Source organism: Pantherophis guttatus, chromosome 5, assembly GCF_059756535.1.
Source record: "Pantherophis guttatus breed Tessera chromosome 5, ASM5975653v1, whole genome shotgun sequence".
Taxonomy (NCBI): domain Eukaryota; kingdom Metazoa; phylum Chordata; class Lepidosauria; order Squamata; family Colubridae; genus Pantherophis; species Pantherophis guttatus.
The window spans coordinates 119,876,655-119,899,371 of NC_142067.1; the positions used below are offsets into that span (position 1 = coordinate 119,876,655).

At 41.5% G+C, this 22,717-nt stretch overlaps 1 protein-coding gene across 2 annotated transcripts in view; it reads left to right on the forward strand.

Annotated features, from left to right (window-relative positions):
* KLHL1 (kelch like family member 1) overlaps positions 1–22,717 on the forward strand; it is a 153,843-nt gene that overhangs the window by 40,416 nt on the left and 90,710 nt on the right. For both annotated transcript variants that reach the window (XM_034416762.3, XM_034416772.3), the window contains exon 3: positions 9,398–9,534. In XM_034416762.3, coding sequence (XP_034272653.2) covers positions 9,398–9,534 — 137 coding nt within the window. The remainder of the gene's footprint in view (positions 1–9,397; positions 9,535–22,717) is intronic.

Below are 22,717 nucleotides of genomic sequence, written 5' to 3' on the forward strand. Positions count from 1 at the left end.
TCTTCTTCTTCTTCTTCTTCTTCTTCTTCTTCTTCTTCTTCTTCTTCTTCTTCTTCTTCTCTTCTTCTTCTCCTCCTCCTCCTCCTCCTCCTCCTCCTCCTCCTCCTCCTCCTCCTCCTCTTCTTCTTCTTCTTCTTCTTCTTCTTCTTCTTCTTCTTATTATTATTATTATTATTATTATTATTATTATTATTATTATTATTTTATTAGTTAATCTTTAGTGAGATTCACAGCCTTTGAGGCTGGTTAATAGCTCAGCAGCTCGAGTCCTAACCAAGGACCTAGGAACTGTTAAGGTATCGTCGGAGGATGTAAGCTGTTCCGAGTAATGTGATTTTTTGTAGAGTCAAAATGTTCAAGTCCGGCAAATTTAGAATTTCTAAATAGCGGGGTAGCCCTTTGGGTATTGCTCCAAGGGCTCCAATTACATATATAATTATTAATAATATAATAATTATATTATAATAATAAAAATAATATATTATTATTATTATTATTATTATTATTAATAATAATAATAATAATAATAATAATAATAATAATAATAATAATAATAATAATGTTCAATTCTTCAAGAACATCTCCCTCTTAACAAGCATATAATGGTGTAAGCTTATGATTAAGAAGTGTGATGGTTTGATTGTTGATATGCTAGTTTTAGTTCCTACCTTGACATTTTATTTAACTACTTGTTTTTTTGTAACTAAGGTTAAATGTTATTAAGGTTAAATGTTATTATATGTTATTATATGTTAAATGTTATTAAGGTTAAATGTTATTATAAGCACAACAAGAATTTTGCTTGATTGGTAGAGGACAATATTTTGGCTAAGATAAAAATTGGAGAGAGAAAAATTTAAACTATGTAATAGAATTTATGTAACATTTTCTACCTTTTTTGGTTTTTTTGAAAACTGAACAGATTTGAAGCCACACTGATTGTCACCTTTGCACACAAGCAAAGGAGGCTTAAATATTTTTTTTTCCTGTAGCTCTTTCATCCCATCTCTATGTATCAGATTTTTTTAAAAAAAACACACACACACACCCCCTAGAGTTTAAGTTGCATCATACACACTTTGTAATCAATTATTTATTTGGCCAAATAAGTTCTATATGAAAAATGCACATTCTGTTCTTTTAGCGCAAAGTTGGTATTTAATGGGAAGATGGATTTTCATCTGTACCTTGACTGAATTTGATTGAACAGCTATTGCAGTTCAGTAGCAATCAGAATGTTTGGGACCAATAAATGATAAGGGTCGTAAGCTTGCCTCTGAAATAAAGCTGAATCACAGTTCATCGCCTCAGTTAAAGATGCAAATGTATGGATAGTCTGCTTCAGATTTTCACGCTATTTGAAACCATGTTTTCCTTTTGGAATAGCTGACACATATATAGTTATATCAGCGGTCCCCAATCTTTGGGTTTGGTGGCCCTGCTGGGGAGGAAGGACAGGGTTGGGCTCCTGGAGGTTCGCAGGTGTTCAGGAGAAACTTAGCTAAGATTTTATGCAGACTCCCATTCCTGGCTGGCCCTGCCCACCACACCCCGTCCCTCCCCTCCCAGGAGTCCCCACATGGCCCATTTTGGATGCAGGTAAGTGCAGGGCACGCACGGACACTCGGGAGAGTGAAAAATGGGCTTACCAGAAGTTCGGGAAGTGGGCCCATTTCTGGCTTCCAGACAGCCCCTAGAGCCTGGGGAGGCCATTTTTACCCTGCCAAAGGCTCAAGGAAAGCCTCCTGAGCACAGGGAGAGCAAAAATGCCCCCCCACTATGGCGCAGGAGGCCACACCTACCATGGCCATGCCCATCTAGCAACCAGGCAGAGAATCCCTTGCTAAAAATTTTGAAGCCCACCGCTGGGGAGGGGGTGTAGAGGGAACTAAGCCATGTGAGTGCGAGAGTGCATGCAGCTCCACTCACACAAGAGAGAAGAGAAGACTTTGGGGTGCAGTTTTACGCTCCTTCAGGCTTCTGTGCGCCAAAAGCTTTTGCAAAATGAATGAAGGCCTGAAGCGGCATGAGATCGCTCCCTTGAAGCCTTTTGTCCATTTGCAAAAGCTTTTAGCACAGAGAAGAGAAGCCTTTGGGGACACAGTCTCATGCTCCTTCAGTCTCACTGAGACTTCCCAATTTTCCAAAAGCAGATCTGGTATCCTGCGCAGGCAGCCTTGATGAGTCAGTGAAGCTGAGCATGGTGCGCTTGTTAAACTCAGTGTCAGCATTCCGGCTAACGCCACCAGGGGTGCTATTCAGCAGGTTCTGACAGGTTCTGGAGAACCGGTAGCGGAAATTTTGAGTAGTTCGGAGAACCGGCAAATACCACCTCTGGCTGACCCCAGAGTGGGGAGGGAATGGGGATTTTGCAGTATCCTTCCCCCAGGAGTAGGGAAGGAATGGGGATTTTGCAGTATCCTTCCCCTGCTACGCCCACCAAGCCACACCCACAGAACCGGTAGTAAAAGAATTTGAATTCCCCCATTGATTATGCACCCATTGAAAGCAGAACTCCAATGCAGTAGACTCCTCAAAGGACAGATTTATTGTCCTTACGGTGCCATCATATCGGCGCAGCTAGTGAAAACCTACTCTAAAAGTTCCTGCTGTTATTCCCCTAATTACAAGAGCAAATAATTCCCTCCCCAGATGTCACTGGTCACATTGTCCAATGAAAATAGCTGACAGGCTGCTTGGTCACTCCTCTCCTCATTCAACTGCCACCTGCTGGGATGACCTTGGTTCCCACAAGAAAACTTTTTGTTTTGACTGGTAGCTGGTCTATCTACTCCCCCTCCCTTTCCCCCCTCAGAGTTTGTGGCAACTACAGGTTCGCTTCAGAGTTGACACTTAGCTTCTCCACTCACTGCTCCGCTTTTGGAGCATCGGGAGCAGGCGGCTTGGTGGCCCAGCTGGAGAGGGCAGAGGGGAACTGGGCCGTGCGAGTGGTGGGCTGGCATGTAAACATATGCGCAGCTCACACAAAAAAGAAGAGAAGCCTTTGGGGTGCTGCTCACACAAGTGAAGCTGCGCATTCACGCCGGCCCGCCGCTTACACAACCTGGTTCCGAATAGGCCATGGCCTGATAGCTGGCTATGGCCCGGGGTTTGGGGACCCCTGTAGTATATAATACATTTCCATATCATGCATAAGAGAAATGCTTAGATCAGTGATGGCTAACCTTTTTGCCGTCGCATGCCAAAAGCGTGGGGAGCGTGGGGGGGGTATCACGCGTGTGTGCCCACACCCATAATTCAATGTCCCTGTGCCCCCCCCATGCATGTGCACATGAACCCCCCACGCTCCCCACACTTTTGGCACATGATGGTCCAGTGGGCTCAATAGGCCCATTTTTTGCCTTCCCCAGGCTCCAGAGGCTTTCTAGGAGTCTGGGGAGGCTTAAAACAGCCTTCCCTACACCCCCCCCCCGAGACCCTCTGGAGGCTGGAAATGGCCCGTTTTCTGACTTATGGTGGGACTGGAAGGCCCATTTTTTGCTCTCCCCAGGCTCCAGAGGCTTTCTAGGAGTCTGGGGAGGGGAAAAATGACCTTCCCCACCCCTTTGGAGGCCCTCCGAAGGCCATATACAGTCCATTTCCCAACTTCCGGTGGGCCCGGAATGCCCAAAAATCAGCTGGCCAAGGCACATATGTGTGCTGGAGCTAAGCTAGGGCAACCCTCGTGTGCCCACAGATATGGTTCTGGGTGCCACCTGTGGCACATGTGCCATAGGTTCACCATTATGGGCTTAGGTAGTACAAATTAAAAAAAAAACATTTAATGATATATGAAAGTCTCAACAGGGGCTCTCCAATGGCTGGTGAATTTTACCTTTTCTCTGGCCCCACTTGTAATAGGAGCCTGAGTGGCGTAGGAGGCTAATGCCTCCTATTAAGGCAGCATTTAACATACAGCTGCCTGCAATTACTGCTGGTTCGAATCTCTCCAAGGCTCAAGGTTGACTCAGCCTTCCATCCTTTCTAAGGTAGATAAATTGAGGACCCAGTTTGTGGGGGCAATAAAATATATTTTATACTTTTGTATAAAATATACAAAAGTATGAAGGCTATTGCTTAACGCATTGTAAGCCGCCCTGAGTCTCCGGAGAAGGGCGGCATATAAAAATAAATAATAATAATAATAATAATAATAATAATAATAATAATAATAATAATAATAATAACAACAACAACAACAACAACAACAACAACAACAACAACAACCAGGTTTTTTAATAGAGGGGGAGAGACATCTATTCTTGCCACCTGTTCTCTATTCCTGATCTACTACAGCAAGTTTAGAAGGTGAGAACCATTTATAGCCATGATGGTGAACCTGTTGCACTTCTCGCACGTGAGCCATCACCTGTTGCATTTCCGGGTTCTGGGGTGTTGGCCAGCTGGCCTTCACACATGCAGGAGCACCGGAAACTGGAAGAGTAGTCGCCCGGGGTGCATGTGCGTGCCGGGAAAACAATCTTCCAGTTTACGGCATGCACATGTGCACCACCCACCTGGTCTTACAGTTTCTGGCAAGCATGCGCACAAGAAGGCTAGCTAGCCGGAAACCGGAAGATGGTCTTCCTGGCGCGCACATGCACACCGGGTGGCTGCTCTTCCGGTTTCCGGCATGCGAGCTTCCATTTCAGCACTTGGTGCCAAAAAGGTTCGCCAACACTGGTTTACAGCATCAACATTTCTTAAATACTGTCTGAATTTAGAAACGATTAGATCACAAGCTTACATTGAAGAGCAGGAAGATGAATGTATTGTTCCCCTCACAACGTGTACATTTACTCTTAAGGATCAGCTGGATGATATGTTGCAGAATGTAAGAAAATAGGGCCAGTACAGGTAGTCCTCAACTTAACGACCACAATTGAGCCCAAAATTTATCTTGCTGAATGAAACATTTGTTAAGTGTGTTTGGCCCCATTTTTGTCCCACTTTCTTTTACCACAGTTGTTAAGCGAATCATTGCAGTTCTTAATTAATAACACTGTTGTTAAGTGAATTTGGGTTCCTCACTGACTTTGCTTTTCAGAAGGTCACAAAAGCTGATTACATGACCTCCCCACCCCGGACACTGCAACTGTCATAAGTATGAACCAAGTGCCAAGTATCCAAATTTTGATCACATGACCATGAGGATGCTGCATTGGTCATAAGTGTGAAAAAAGGTCGTAAGTCACTTTTTTCAGTGCTATTATAACTCTGAACAATCACTAAATGAATTATTGTAAGTTGAGAACTACCTGTATCTAGACCTGTTATCATGCCAATCGAAGCATTAAATACTTTTGAGTGTAGGAAGAAATTATGGCTTTCATATTGTTCCAATTTGGGCACAAATCACTTCAGTTTGGGAACTAATCAAGGAACATCTGTGGAAGCAGAAGGTTTGATTAAACGTGTTCTGGAAAAGTTAAAAACCGGTTATATTTATATCCCATTAAATTTTGGAGTCAAAAACCTTGGACTCCACATATTATGCAGCAATCCATGAGAGAAGCAGGGTTCGTGAGTTTATTTCTTGTAGAATTTAGTCTTGTGAAGTAGCAGTAATTAGATGGGGAAAATGATATTTAAAATACAATTGACGTAGTCTGTAGAGATTGTCAGTCATCCAGGTCATGGTTGTTCCGAAGAAGTGCTTTTTCAGGAAGCAACTGGACTTTCTTGTTTTTCCTTTTGAAAACATTTCTCTTCTCATCCAAGAAGCTTCTTCAGCTTTGACTGGATGGTGGGGAATGGAAGGATTTATACTCCTTATAGAAGACTTCAAATGCTTCAACGCCCTCTGAAAGGATGCAAACGACCAGCTGTCTGCAAGGAATATAAATTCTTCCGCAACCCCCCCTCTCCCTCCCCGCTCCTGGCACATGATGGCCTGGTAGGCCCGTTTTTCTTTCTTACCTGGTTCCAGATCCTCTCTATTTATCTGGAAAGGGCGAAAACAGCCTTTCCCATTCCCTTGGAGGCCCTATGGAGGCTGAAAGGGCCCATTTCCCAACTCCCGGTGGGAGAGGAAGTGACATTTTTTGCTGTCCCCAGCCTCCAGAACCTCTCTAGGAGTCTCTAGGAGCCTCTCTAGGAGTCTCTAGGAGCCTCTCTAGGTGTCTCTAGGAGCCTCTCTAGGAGTCTCTGGAGGCTGGGGCAGCAAAAAATGTCACTTCCTATCCAACTGGGAGTCGGGAAATGGGCCCTTTCAGCCTCCGTAGGGCCTCCGAGGGAGTGGGAAAGGCTGTTTTCGCCCTTCCCAGATAAATAGGGAGGATCTGGAGCCAGGTAAGAAAGAAAAACGGGCCTTCCCCACCCCCCACCCAGGCCCTCCAGAGACAGGAAACAGCCTGTTTCCCTACTTCTGGTGGGCCCAGAAGGCCCGAAAATCATCTGGCCGGTGCGCGCATGCGCCCCAGAGCTGAGCTGGCATGCCCACTAATATGGCTCCACATGCCACCTGTGGCACGCGTGCCATAGGTTCGCCATCACGGACCTAGGGTCCTTAACCAAAACTGACTATTCCCTCCGGCCCTTGGAAGTTCTGAATTCAATAGCACATGATGAATTCAGGAAGATTTCCAGAATGAGATTAATTATGAGCAGGACTGGTATTCACTTACCTTCACAAATGTGGCAAATGTGAGCGCACACGTGCTTACTTCGCTGGCACACACCACCTCTGTGCATGCACAGAGCGTCAAAAACAGGATGTGATGACAGCCGCCGCCACTACCATTTTGCCCGAACCGGATATAACCAGCTGAATACTACCACTGATTATGAGGCACTATTTGATTAAATAATAAGAAAAAGAGAGAGAACAATGCACACATTAAGAAGTAACGCTGCCTGATGATTGTAGCTTCACTTGTTAAAAAAGAGATAAAGTTATAAAATACATATTTTGAAATGTTCAGGCATTTACCTGCTTTCAGGTATATTGGATAAGAGGCATGATCAGAACGCAAAAGAAAAATCTAGAGACTTTTTCCATTGGGACCGATTCCATTATGGATCGTAATGAAAGGGGATTTTAGGGGTTTTTTTCCCACTAGCCTTAATGGCTGAGTCTATTTTGTAGAGAAAGGCACTTAGGCTACCTATCATTTTTGCCAATGACAGCTGCGTCTTTACTTTTCTTTCTTTTTTTTTCCCCCAAGGCAGAACTGAGGAAAAAATGGAGTAGAAGTATAGTAGAAATTGACTTTAAGGAACTTTCTTGATTTCCTGACTTTTAATTTTATGCATATAAAATTTTCCAGCAAGCCGGGCTGGCCTAATTTTTTAAGTGTTTTTAAGTGTTTTGTTTATTATTTTTAATTAATGGGGCCAAATTTATATATATATATATTTTAACTGTATTTTAATATTTGTACTTGATGTTTTTACTTGGCTGTTCACTGCCCTGAGTCCTCAGGGAGAAGGGCGGTATACAAATTCAAAATAAAATAAAATAAATAAAATATAGGCAAAATTTTCTTTTTTAACCAGACATTTTTTATCATTATAATCTATCTCTTCAAAGAGTTTCATTTTGCTCTTGTTTGGCTGGTGGATCTTCCTCATAGCTCTTCTGCTTTATTCATCTGCTGTTAGTGTGGCTTCATTAATGTAGATAGCGTGATTTTATTATGTTATTTTATTATATGGCTGATTTTGTAAGCTACCTTGTGGCAGGAAAGCAGGATACAATTCTTATAAACAATTTGATATCCTGCCTATATCCAGGAAACTGTTTCTACACCATGTAAACAGATGTTCATGAAAATAACTCAGTGGACGTATATAAAACTCCTATAAAACCACATGGTTCTACTTGAGTATCTGTGTGGAAAGTGCCAACAGTCCATTATCTATATCAGGCCCTTCTCATTGAGGGCTGCATCAGGGTTGTGTTTGACCTTGGGGGGCCAGGGGGGCGTGGCCAGAGTGGGCCTGGCCAGGTGACATCACTCATATTGGGGGCATCTTTGGTGGCCCGAGCACCCTGCCAGCAAAAACAGGCTCCCGAGCTCCGTTTCTGGCTGTGGCGGCCTCCTGCAACCCTCTTCCAGTGAAAACGGATCCCAGGAGGGCCGCACAGAGCCTCGCGAGCTCCGTTTTCAGCTGCAATGGCCTCCGTTTTCACTGGCAAAGGCACCACGGCCCAGTCTTTTGGTGTTTCCAGGGCAGCCCTGTGAACCAGATCTGGACCCCAGGCCTTGAGTTTGACACCCATGATCTACATAATCAACTCCTTGAAGACCACCATATCTGGACAGATCTATCCAATAGAGACATACCACCAAGGAATTTAATTTAGGCACTTAGACATGGATGAGAGAGGCTTATATATGGATTTAAGCATAGGCAGAAGTCAAACCAGATGATACAACAGAACCAAAGGGCAGAAGAAGCAGCAGAGAAGAAAATTATTTTCCAACAAGGTACTGTATACAGTATACTACTGTACAGTAGTGGTCAAAATTGTGGAAATCTTTTGGGAAAAATGTATTTTTGAGATTTGATGGCTAATAACACCACTTTTTTTTTGGAGTTTCGAGATAATCCTATTCCACTGCTGGAATGGCCTGGGAATACCCCAGACCTTAACCCAATTGAAAATCTATGGAGCCGACTAAAGAAACTTGTTAGTTAGAAGCGACCCGGCAATAAAACCCAGTTAATAGAAGCAATCATTCAATCTTGGTTTCACATTAGAACAGCTGCAGGACTAAAAGACTTGGTTCACTCCATGGAAATATGTTGTAAGTCCATAATTCATGCTGAAGGTTACCCAACTAAGTATTAACCGACATGGTGATCATTTTTGTATATCTCGTGTGTCACTTTTCTTCTTTATACTGTAACTGCTATTCTAATAGCAAATCATTCATAAAAGTTATTGCATTACATTCTTGATTAAATTATCTTTCCATTGATATATAATTTTATGGTACTACTCCCCCCCAAAAAAGTGGTGTTATTAGCTAGTTTTGGAAAATCCACTGTTCCCAAAAGGTTTCCACAATTTTGGCCACTACTGTATGTGACCTCGTTTATTTATTTATTTTTCCAAAAGGAACCTTCCATCAAAATGAATATTTGGCCACTTTCTTGATGCTTCAATGAACAATGTTTGTGTGAGTTTGTTTCCTGAATTTTATTAAATGCCAGCAGATTAAGACTCTGCTCTGTACTTTTTCGAGAACGCGATTCAGTAGAACCTGTTTCTAAACAAATGTTTATAAGGTTGCCATTTTCTAGGTTTTCATGACTTTTGAAAATTTACAACACTTGTTGTGGGTTGAGTATTCTCAGAAGTAGGCTACACTGAAACGTAGTACGTTAACAGATAGATATGTTCCTTCTCTTTCTCCTCATACCCTTCTCTCTCCTCATACTGCCCCAGGCTTGTACTCAGCTCTGTTTCGGATTACTTTGCCGCCATGTTTACGAATGATGTTTGTGAAGCCAAGCAAGAAGAAATCAAAATGGAAGGGATTGATCCTGGTGCACTTTGGGATCTCGTTCAGTTCGCATATACAGGTAACCCTCGTGCGTTGAATTCTCCTTTCGGGAATAAACCCTGATTCTTGTGCTCATCATTCTTTAACAACCATAGAATATGAATAGATCAGCAGTTTATATAATCTGTTTTAACAATGGTAGGAACTGGCAAAGATATAATGCTTAAACTCGTGAAATTTAGACAAAAGCTCATCATTGCTCTTCTAAAGTTGGATTATTTGTATAGATTTTTTCCCAAAGTTGTTTATCTGGTAACCATAATTTTTCATACTCCAAACTGGAGCTACCTTTATCAATGTTAATAAGGAAAAAGTAGCATTCCATTCCATTGCTATTAGGAAAACAAGAGAATATGTACCAGTTTGTAACTTCTAATTAATGATTATAACTGTGATTTATGATTTATAACCTATTATTTGCTGTTTGTATGTATGCTGTGAGTTTATGCACTGGAGACAAATTCCTTGTGTGTCAAATCACACTTGTCCAATAAAGAATTCAATTCTATTCTATTCTATTCTATTCTATTCTATTCTATTCTATTCTATTCTATTCTATTCTATTCTATTCTATTCTATTCTATTCTACTCTACTCTACTCTACTCTACTCTACTCTACTCTACACTACACTACACTACACTACACTACACTACACTACACTACACTCTACCCTGAGTGAGTTTACACATCAGAGACAATTTCCTTGTGTGTCCAATCACACTAGACCAGTGGTGGGTTCCTCCCGGTTCTGCCCGGTTCTGCCGAGCTGGTAGCGGTGACGATATGATGTCACTGAACCGGTTCTGCCCCCCCGCCCCTCCCCACCCCCGCATTATTCTTACCTTTTATTTGGCCCCACCCCAATCTATTGCTGCCTCCTGAATCCCAGCTGATGGCTAGGGGGAAAAAATCTGTTTAAACTCTTGCCGTGGGGCTTCAGAGGGCCGCCCTACAGCTGATCAGTGTTAAAAGAAAACTAATGAATAGACTGGTGCCTGCAAAAATACATGAGTAGATCAGTGCCTGCAAAAATAAATGGTTAGATCGGTACAGCCTGGTAGACCAGTACCTCTGCTAAATCCTAAATAATTGTCACATGACTATCAAGCCACGCCCACAGAATAAGCCATGCCCACAGAACCGGTAGTAAAATAATTTAGAACCCATCCCTGCACTAGGCCAATAAAGAATTCTATTCTGTTCTGTTCTGTTCTGTTCTGTTCCGTTCTGTTCCATTCCGTTCCGTTCCACTCCACTCCACTCCACTCCACTCCACTCCACTCCACTCCACTCCACTCCATTCATTATTTCTTCCACCACCCCCATCTGTCTATAAACTGTCTATAAACTGTCTATAAAAATAGACAGTTCTGTATTTCAATTATCTTAAATTTGTGCTTTTAGCAAGAACGATTATTTAAAATGAAAAACAATTGAAGTTCATAGTTATGACTAATATAGCTCGTTGGTTAAGGAACAGACTGTAAATGGGAATGCATTAATGCAGAGTGTCCTCAGGGTGCAATTAAAAAGACAAGATGATGACACATAAAAATACAGGCAGATCTTTGACTGCAATATTCTAGTCATCATCTTGACTTCTTTTTTCTTTTTTTTACCCTATTCTGTATTATTTCATCCTGTTGATCAATAAAGACCATTTCCTGCCTCTTCTGTGGTTTTAAAATGCTGTTGGGCTTAAAAGTACTAAAATTTGTTTCTTGTGTTATTCTTGTGATGCTGAAGCCAGAAGAATATATATATATTCATTCCTAGGATCCAATTCTCGACTGTGATCATAAATTTAAAATACTATTCCTCATTTCTAGAACATTGGATAACTTAAGAAAACATTGCATACAATATCTTGGAAACTCAGACTAATACCTCTGTACACACTAGTATTGATCCTTGAAAAAGAAAAGGTTAATCAGTGTCCTATTGATAAATTTTTAAGGCCAAAAGTTTATACTAATCATTCCTACAGCCATCTCTCCAAGAGAGTCCATGACCAAAACAAATATTCTATATTTGCCTTTCAGCTTTTCTCTTCTTTCCTTCAAAGAACTAACGTATTGATTAAAATACTACAGATGCTTCAAAACTAAAGGAACATTAAATAAAAACGTTTTAAATTAATATTTCAGCTTGCGACCGCTATCCAATGCATAAATTACTTGCGCATGTAAGCTCCATTTAACTTAGTGTTTACTTCCGATTGTTTTGTTTTAGCTTTAACCAAAGCTATTCAGCCAGGTGAACATGCAATATTTATGTTTTAATTTGAACTTCGGGAAACGTGGCAAGCAGTTGTTAATGTTCAGATTGCCTGCGGGAAGACAAAACTCCATTAAAGGAAACGAAACAAAGACATTACGAATATTTAGAGTTCCTTTTTTTTCCCCTCCTTATTTTCAAAAATTGGCAGTATGTTTTTTTTGAGCCATTGCTGATGTACAGAGATATGATGATGTTATCCATTCAATCTCTTGGTGATTCTATGGGTCAGGTCTCTCCGCATCTTGTGATCTTGCACTGCTTCTGTCATGCCCTCATCAGAGTCTGAATCTGAGATGGAAGATGAACAGCTGACAGAGAGCAGGAGAGTGGCTCTGTTGGCTGCGGAGGAAACTGGGGAAGGGCAAATTCAGACTGAGCAGAGCAGGGGAGAGGGGGTTCAGATGAAGACCAAGGCCCACCCCCTCCTCATCCTAGGGCACACAGGGAAGAATGCAGAAGAGAACAACATGAGTTGCATAGTTTATGAGGAAGGAAAGGGCCCTGATTCCCTTCACAAGGCACACCTGGGGATGGAGTTTAAAGGAGAGGCAGTTGGGAGAGGCATTTATTGGGAACAAATGCTGAATTAATCTGGCATTGAGAGTTGTGACCTGCATTCCCGGCATTCCTCCTGATTATTGGAATTATTGCCATGCTACTATGTACCTATCATGTCTTGCTGGAATTTTTCTTCCCATCTGGGACTCATTATCTTGCCCTGCTGGAGTGGTTGAGTGCAGTCATTCTGTTTACAGCAATTTTGACTGGAATATCTGCAGGTTTAGAATAGAATAACAGAGTTGGAAGGGATCTTGGAGGTCTTCTAGTCCAACCCCCTGCTTAGGCAGGAAACCCTACATCACTTCAGACAAATGGTTATCCAACATCTTCTTAAAAACTTCCAGTGTTGGAACATTCACAACTTCTGGAGGCAAGTTGCTCCACTGATTAATTGTTCTAATTGTCAGGAAATTTCTCCTTAGTTCTATGTTACGTCTCTCCTTGATTAGTTTCCACCCATTGCTTCTTGTCCTACTCTAGAGGTTTGTGGGAGAGCTTTTCTCCAGGCCGGAGAGTAGTTTTAGTTTTTAGTTTTAGTTTTTATTATATTTGTATACCGCCCTTCTCCCGAAGGCGCAGGGCGGTGAACAGCCATGATAAAACAACATATAAGACAAAATTAAAAAAAAAACATATTAAAACAATTCAATCTTTGGCCAAAATTAAAATTAAAAGAGTAAAAGGGACGTTGGAGCAAAGTTGATGCCAATAAAGGGACTCATACCAGTTCTCTGGCTGTGTTGCCTTCGTGCCATGCCCTGGGTCATCACAGCTTCTTTGCGTTGTTCTGTTCTCTGACTGATGTAAGCTTTGATGGTGTCCATCCACCATGTTCTGTGATGGCCTGGTTTTCTTTTATCCTAACTCTTCCAAACATAAGTGAATTTCCAAGCATGACATGGCCAAAATAAGTTAGAAACAGTTTTATGATTTTCCACAAAGGTATATGCTAAGTATATTTGATCTCTCCAAAGGAAACCACAGGTGAACTTCAATATGTTGCAGCTTATCTCCAATATCTAATCTTCACCACACCCATGACATCCCTAACAATTACAGGTAGTCCTCAACTTACAATAGTTCATTTAATGACCATTCAAAGTTACAACAGCATTGGAAAAGGGGACTTATGATCGTTTTTCACAGCTACGACCATTTTCCTTTGAATGATCTCTTCTAAAAGATTATTTCTCGATTTACAACAGTTCATTTAGTGATAACTGATGACCCTTTTTCACACTTATGACCTTTGTAGCAGCCCCCTGATTGTGTGATCCAAATTCAGATGCATGGCCACTGCTTCATACTTATGACCATTGCTGGGTCCCAATGTCATGGGATCTCCTTTTGTGACCTTCTGACGAGCAAAGTCAATGGGGAAGACAGATTCACTTAACAACCGGGCTACTCACTTATCAACTGCAGTGATTCACTTAGCAACTGTGGCAAGGAAAGTCATAAAATGGGGGCAAAACTCACTTAACCAATGTCTCACTTAACAATTGACATTTTGGGCTCAATGGTGATAATAAGTTGAAGACTACCTGTACTTTCTCTCCATGTGGAAGATTTCCCTTTCAAATATGAGAGCAAATATGTGATGATTTGGAAATTGACCTCAAGTATAGTTCAGAAAGGTTTAGCCAGTTTCTTTCTCATCTGTGTTTCACTAAACATTCCTGGAGTTACACAGTGGATTGCCAATATTTTTCCTTATCCTAAGGATACAGAAGTATCCTTAGGATACAATAGATATGCATCTACTGTATAATCGTAAAGGTAAAGGTTCCCCTCTCACATATGTGCTGGTCGTTCCTGACTCTAGGGGGTGGTGCTCATCTCTGTTTCAAAGCCGAAGAGCTAGCACTGTCCGAAGACGTCTCCATGATCATGTGGCCAACATGACTAAATGCCAAAGGCGCATGGAACGCTGTTACCTTCCCACCAAAGGTGGTCCCTATTTTTCTACTTGCCTTTTTTATGTGCTTTCAAACTGATAGGTTGGCAGAAGCTGGGACAAGTAACGGGAGCTCACCCTGTTATGCGGCACTAGGGATTCAAACCACTGAACTGCTGACCTTTCAATTGACAAGCTCAGCATCTTAGCCACTGAGCCACCACATACCTACAGAAGTATATGGCTATGCAGCTACTGTATAATCATAGACCGTATTTATTCTATGGATAAATATCTGCCTTATACACAATGCATAGGTTTCCTATTACAATAATATCTTGATACAATGCAGATATTATGCAACAGGTAAGGCAACTAATGGGGAAACTAAAACTTTTCACAAAGCAGATATTTCACACATACACATTCAACCTGTTCGAATGTGTATGTGTGAATTTGTACCTAGATAGCTAGAGTTACATTTTATATCTAGATATTTAATCACGGATATTGCCGAACGATCCAGCGAAGGCAGTTTGTTAAATGAAAAATGTAGATTAAACCTCGCTTTATAAACTTCCAGTCTTATTTGTAGAATAGCAAACCCAATACTGAAACTCGGAGGTTTTGATTTAAAACTCCATCAGGCAAAGCAAATTAGTTTTACAGGATAGATAGTATAAGAGGAAGAATAAAACATGAAACTGTAAAATTGTAAATATGTCTCAAGAAGCAATAATGTTTCTTTGGCAATGCAGTATTCTCAGAAGAATGCCTTTAGCTGGTAGGTAAGGAATATCTTAAAGTACAACATGTTGTATTGGGGGGGGGAATGAAAGAGGAGAAAGTAACATTGCCAATCATTCAGCCCCAGACTAGAAAGTAAGAAATTGATCAATCAATCGATCGATCAATCGATTGATCGATCAATCAATCAAAAATTTCTACCAACCAGCATTGGACTCGCATGGTTAATTAGATCCATAAACTTTATAGAAGCAGGATTCTTTCTGTAGAGCAGGGATGAACTGCGGGGCCGGCCTGGAAATAGCAAAGGACCAGCCCACAGTGCCTCTGGCAGCCAAAATGGGGCATGGGGGGGGGGCTGCGTTTGGTCCCCGTGCAGCCCATTTTTGGCCTAGATGGCCTCCTGCAGCACTTTGCCAGCCAAAATAGGGGCCTCCGCACCCTGTTTTGGCTGGCAGGGTGCTGCAGGAGGTGTCTGTCCCATTGTTCTGTCCCCGTACCACACACGCACCCCCACAGATGGCCCGGAGTTAATAAACCACACGACAAAACTCTTTGAAGATAAAGCTGGCAGCAACCCAGTGGCTAGCTGCCAATTCAGACTTTACTCACACAAAACAAAGATTAGACTGCAAGCATTCCGATGAAACAGGCAGAGTTTCAACAATACAAGGATTAATCCAAATTCAGTCCGATAAAGCAGGCAAAGTCCAGTAACGCAGAGATCATGGATTATTTCTAGTTTTTGCTCGTCACAAACTGAACCGGCCACCACACCCACATTTATACCCTGTGGGGTGTGGTCCAGTGACTCAGCTAATCTCTGGCACGCCTTCCCCTCTGCTGCGCACGCTTCTCCCTGCGCTTCTGCTGAGGGTCCAGCCAGCACTTATCTTCTTCATCGCTATCCACCTGTGGCTGCAGGGACGTGCTTGGCTCTGAGCCTATCTTTTGGCCTTCGGTGTCCTCCGGAGGCATTGCCAGAGAGGAGGGTCCTGGAGAGGGAGGCCTTGCCAACTCCTCTCCCTCACTCTCAGAGTATGCATCTGTCGATAGCCCAGGCTCAGGCAACGGACCCACAACACCCATCCACCCCCACCCGCAGAGGAGAACTACAATGCTGATCCCGTCCTCAAAGAAATCCAGTTTGACACCCCTGCTGTAGAGGATTGATTCAGTCTAAAATATCTCTCTCCTTCTCCTTCTCCTTCTCCTTCTCCTTCTCCTTCTCCTTCTCCTTCTCTCTCTCCCTCTCTCTTCTCTCTGTATTTCCTTTTTGTTAAATCTCTTAATTGAGTATTAAGAAACATGAAAACATGAATGGGAATGCTAGATGTAATGTGGTTATATGAACTCAATACATGGTTTCATTACAGCAAAAATGAAATTACTGTTTCATTAGGACTTGTTTAATTCAAACAGTATGCATTATGCAAATGTACAAGTAACACATAGCTGCAATTTATGCAAGTTTTGGCCAGAGTATTAATTTTATAACCTTCCATATCATTAGACCCAGACGGGTTTTTTTTTTTTCTCTGTTGGTTTAGAAAAGAGAATTCTATATGTAATAGGAAGTAAAACTTTCTGAGTTTGATTGTATATTATCTGAACATTCAAACAAGATTACATATGTGGATTGAGACATCTGAAGTCCTTCAAGTGTATATGCAGGAATTGACATTTCCTGCCTATTTTTTATTATTTTTTTGCATATTACAAACATCCACCCACACACCAACTCATCAAGGTTGTTACTGTTGGCTTTCACATTTTTTGAGAAGAGAGAAATCTCCACTTGATTTTTGTCATCATAGATTGACAAAGGTGGTGGTGGTGGGGAAAATGAACATTGTATAGTTGTGTTTTGTTTCGTTTTGTTAAAGGGTTGGTATAGAAACATGAGAGAACTCCTTTCATTCCCATCTGATGTTTGTTTCACACGAACAATAAACCGACCAAACAGAGATAGTTATGAACAATAGCTAATCTCTCTCCCTATCCTTCTCTCTCTCTCTCCTTCTCTCTCTCTCTCCTTATTTCTCTCCCTCCTTCCCTATCCTTCTCTCTCTCCTTCTCGCTCTCTCTCCTTATTTCTCTCCCTCCTCCCTATCCTTCTCTCTCTCCTTCTCTCTCTCTCTCTCCTTATCTCTCTCTCTCCTTATTTCTCTCTCCCTCCCTATCCTTCTCTCTGTCTCTCCTTCTCTCTCTCTCTCTCCTTATTTCTCTCTCTCTCCCAATCCTTCTCTCTCTCTCTCTCCTTCTCTCTCTCGTCTTATTTCTCTCTCTCTCCCTATCCTTCTCTCTCTCTCCCTATCCTTCTCTCTCTCTCCTTATTTCTCTTTCTCTCCCTATCCCTCTCTCTCTCCTTATTTGTCTCTGTCTCTCTCTCCTTATTTGTCTCTGTCTCTGTCTCTGTCTCTCTCTGTGTCTCTGTCTCTCTCTGTGTCTCTGTCTCTGTCTCTGTCTCTGTCTCTGTCTCTGTCTCTCTCTCTCTCTCTCTCTCTCTCTCACACACACACACACACACACACACACACACACAAATCCAAAAAGGAAACTATCTTGTTTGGAAGTTTAGATAGAAATATGAAACACAAATAATCCGTGCTCTTAAATCTCCTCATAAACAGAGCAATCAGCCAGAATTATGATAAAAGGTCTCGAAGGGCTTCATATTTCATTGCATTTTGCTTTGTTTGTTTTAACACCTGGGGTGAAAAGTTTAAGGTTACATCCAAGGGAATCTATAGGCACCCTTCAGAGTTCTCAAAGATATTCTGTAAATATCTAACTTGCTCAATGCCTCTCAAATGCCTAAAAAATTATACAAAGACCCCCCCCCTCATCATAGCATCGATTAGAGCTTATTTTTATTGAAATAATCTTTTGTACCATCCAAGGTAAGTTACACCATCTCTGCAGTACAATAAAGAAAACACCCAACTTTAGCAAAAACAATTTAACATAAAAACACAACACTAACAATATCTAGCAATTGAAGGAACTGAGCCGGCATTAAAAAATAAAAACAAAACAAAACAAAAAAAACCAGAATAACTAAAATTACAAGAATTTTAAAATATTATTCTGGCTCCGAAAGAGCCCTAAAGTGAACACTAGACAGAGAAACAAGAATAATCTTTCAGCAAACAATGTTTAGTTGTTGAAATGAGTAGGTTTCACATAATTTTAATTTCTAGAGTGATGCAAAAAAATAATAATAATGCAATTTTGCTTTTTTGTTTTCGTTTTGGGTCTTGGAAGGAACGGAATCATTCATAAAGTGTGTTTCTGATCAGTGGTGGTATTCAGCCGGTTCGAGTGAACCGATAATGGTGACCTGCGGGTGGACCGGCTCACCCGCCTCGGTGCTATGCCGTCCTATTTAGCCACTTTTTCTAAGCCGTGTGCATGCATGCAAGACGCGCACATGAGCAAAGCGCATATGCGGAAGGCTGAGTTCATGTGCGGAAGACGCATGCTCACATTTTCGGTGCGCGGCGAACCGGTGGTAAAATTACCATATTTTTCGATAATGCACCGAAGTATAAGACTACCTGTTTTGGTGAGGAAAAGAAGAAAAAGAAATCTCCCTCTGCCTCTGAGCAATTTTGCCTCGTTGCAGCAAACAGCAAACAGCCTGCTTTACTTTCATTTTCGTTTTCAGCATAGCTTGATTAGCACAAGGAAAAAAAAAATCTGCTCCAGCAATTTACCTCTTTGCAGCAAGTAGCAGAGCCCTGCGCAAAACAGCTGAGAGCAAATCAGCTGAAAGTCGGGAGGCCGATCCAATCAACTTGTGCTAAATAGGCTGTGCTGAAGCTGAAAGGAGCTGTTTTTTCTTGCTGTTTGCTTGCAAGGAGGTAACTGCTGCGAGGCAGAGGCCAAAGGGTGGGGGCCAGTGGGTGGGCAGGGCTACATTCAGTGTATAAGACACATCTAAATTTTCACCCCCTTTTAGGGGGGAAAAGGTGCATCTTATAGTCCGAAAAATACGGTATGTGAAACCCACCTCTGTTTCTGATTTTAGTCTACTTTTTCTTCTACATCAGGCCAAAAGCAGGATATTACTAAACTTTTTTCAAGAACAAGAATCAATCTTGGTTCAGGACCTAAGGAAATATTACAAAGGCAATATATGCCTTTTCAGTTTGTCCTTGATTTTAGTTCTGCCTTAAAAAACAAAACAAAACAAAAAACTCTTTGTCTTTGGATTTAACCATATTTGTTCAAACATTTAAACTCAGGTATCTTCCATCTATCTATGCAGTCATTAAATCAAATCACTCTTTCAAGAATCTCCTTACTGTTGCTGTATCATGTGTCTTTGGCAATTTTCAGTTCTAAATCAATTATTCCAAAGCACGGTGTAGTTATCAAAGCATCGTGTCAAGCTATTATCCTCTGTAAACCCGAGGTACACTGTTATACAACATCAAATGAGTCATATGATAGAAACAGCAGAATGTTTTAACCTTACTGGGATGAAAATGGATAGTTTTCACATGTCAGTACATAATTGCTAAGCCTTTAGTTTAAGTTTTCATCTACTTCAAGCAGCCCTATCACAAAACTTGAAAGAGCAGCTGATAGGAAGAGAAAGTTTCCTCAAGTCATTTGACAGTATCAATAGCAATAGCACTTAGACTTATATACTGCTTCACAGTGCTTTCCAGCCCTCTCTAAGCATTTTACAGAGTCAGCATCTTGCCCCCAACAATCTGGGTCCTCATTTTACCAACCTTGGAAGGATGGAAGGCTGAGGCAACCTTGAGCCAGTTGGTCAGGATCCAACTGCTGGCAGTGGGCAGAGTTAGCCTCCAATACCGCATTCTAACCACTGGGAGGGAGGGAGGGAGGGAGGAGGGAGGAAGGAAGGAAGGAAGGAAAGAAGGAAGATATATACCGCTTCATAATGCTTTACAGCCTCTCTAAGTGGTTTACAGAGTCAGCATATTGCCCCCAACAATCTGGGTCCCCATTTTACCAACCTCGGAAGGAGGGAAGGCAGAGGCAATAACAATAGCAATAGCACTTAGACTTATATACCACTTGACAGTGCTTTACAGCCCTCTCTAAGTGGTTTACAAAGTCAGCATATTGCCCCCAACAATCTGGGTCCTCATTTTGCCAACCTCAGAAAGATGGAAGGCTGAGGCAACCTTGAGCCAGTTGGTCAGGATCAAACTGCTGGCAGTGGGCAGAGTTAACCTGCAATACCACATTCTAACCACTGGGAGGGAGGGAGGGAGGGGGGAGGAAGGAAGGAAGGAAGGAAGGAAGGAAGGAAGGAAGGAAGGAAGGAAGGAAGGAAGGAAGGAAGGAAGGAAGATATATACTGCTCAAAAAAATAAAGGGAACACAAGCAGAAGACATCCGAGATCTGAATGAATGAAATAGCCTTATTAAATACTTTGTTCTTTACATAAAGTAATTTATACACTGCTCAAACAACTAAATGGAACACAAAACTACTGTATGTAATGAACAAAGTATTTAATAAGGCTATTTCATTCATTCAGATCTCGGATGTCTTCTGCTTGTGTTCCCTTTATTTTTTTTGAGCAGGGTATATCGCTTCACAATGCTTTCCAGCCCTCTCTAAGTGGTTTACAGAGTCAGCAAATTGCCCCCAACAATCTGGGTCCTCATTTTACCAACGTCGGAAGGATGGAAAGTTGAGTCAACCTTGAGCCGGTGAGAATTGAACTGCCAAACTGCAGGCAGCCAGCAGTCAGAAGAAATAGTGGCAGTACTGCATTCTCACCACTGTGCCACCATGACGGTTATAGTTGAATAGTTGAAAGGTACTGCGGTAGCTTTGTAGAAGACTACACCGATTTATATGAGAGTGTGGTAGAAATGGAGCCAGCATTTGAAAGATAGGTCTTATCAATTAAATAGAGTCAAGATTTACAAGAGTTTATTTTTCATTGTTTGTATATGGACAGACACTTAATGCTGTTGTCATTTGTTTCTGTTTCATCAAAACAGTTGACCTTGGGCTGTAACAGAAGTATATCCATTATTTGAAATGGAGAACTCGAAAGCTTACAAATGGAAAAAAATATCCACTTGTTTTTATCCAAAAGCATGGTGATTTTTTTTTTATTAGGGATACTTCCAAGGGAGTGATCTGATTTATTTACTACTAAAGTTAGTTCAGGGATGCGGTGACTCAGTTGCTAAGACACTGAGCTTGTCGATCGAAAGGTCGGCAGTTCAGCGGTTCGAATCCCTAGTGCCGCGTAATGGGGTGAGCTCCCGTTACTTGTCCCAGCTTCTGCCAACCTAGCAGTTCAAAAGCACGTAAAAAATGCAAGTAGAAAAATAGGAACCACCTTTGGTGGGAAGGTAACAGCGTTCCGTGCGCCTTTGGTGTTTAGTCATGCTGGCCACATGACCATGGAGACATCTTCGGACAGCGCTGGCTCTTCGGCTTTGAAATGGAGATGAGCACCGCCCCCTAGAGTCGGGAACGACTAGCACATATGTGCGAGAGGAACCTTTACCTTTAAAGTTAGTTCTGAGAACATGCGTTGCAAAGCAAAATCATGTATCAATCTGTACACAGAGCACCTGCAATTTTTTTCCAGAATCATAAGGGTGTGTGCAGGGCTGAATTAGGTGAATGCAATTTATTCAGATAGTTCCTGACTTACAACAGTTCATTTAGCGATTCTTCAAAATTGCAACAGCACTGAAAAAAGTTGACTTATGACCCTTTTTCATAGAATTTTGCAGCATTTCCGTGATCATATGATCCAAATTCAGATGCTTGAAAATTGGCTCATAGTTATGACCATTGCTGGGTCCCAAAATCGTGTGATTCCCTTTTGCCACCTTCTGATAAGCAAAGTCAATGGGGAATCACTTAACAACCAGGTTATTAACTGACCAACTGCAGTGATTCACTTTACGGTGGCAAGAAAGGTCGTAAAATGGGGCAAAGCTCACTTAACAAATGTTTCACTTAACTTAATTTGGGGCTTCATCATGATCATAAGTCGAGGACTATCTGTATAGGCATAAGATAAATTTAATTTAATTAATTCAATTTATATGCCGCCCCTCTCCGAAGACTCAGGGCAGCTAAAGAGTGTTTGCAAAACGTAAGAAAAGCTCACAATCGCATTCCAACTCTATTGACATGCAGTATAAAAAAACCCTAGAAGTTACATGAGAATAATAAAAGGAAAAAAAAGTTTGCATAGAAGTCATTTCTGGTCAATCTTTTCTATCTCCATTTTCAGTGCCATCATTTTAACAATTTCTGCGGTTTCTCAGATTCCTTTAACACACAACTACTGTATGCACGGCAAAAAGAAAGAAAGATTGCCACTTTGAGCTGAAGGATACTTACATGCAAACATTTTAAAAGATTTTACCTTTGGCAAGATAGACCAAATTGCAGGTATTTCCATTCCATGCCTGCGTCATCCTTTCCCAGTTATAATTTTAGTCAATTTTAATGAGATGTTTGCATTTAGATTCCACTCCTCCTGTGCTTTTATTCATTTTCCTCCATATATGTCTACAGAGATAGTCCTTGACCTATGACCACAATGAGCCCAAAATTTCTGTTGTTAAATGAGATAGTTCTAAAGTGAGTTTGGTCCTGTTTTATGACTTTTCTTGCAACAGTTGTTAAGTAAAACACTGTAGTTGCTCAGATTAACGGCTGTTAAGTGAATCTGGCTTCCCCATGGACTC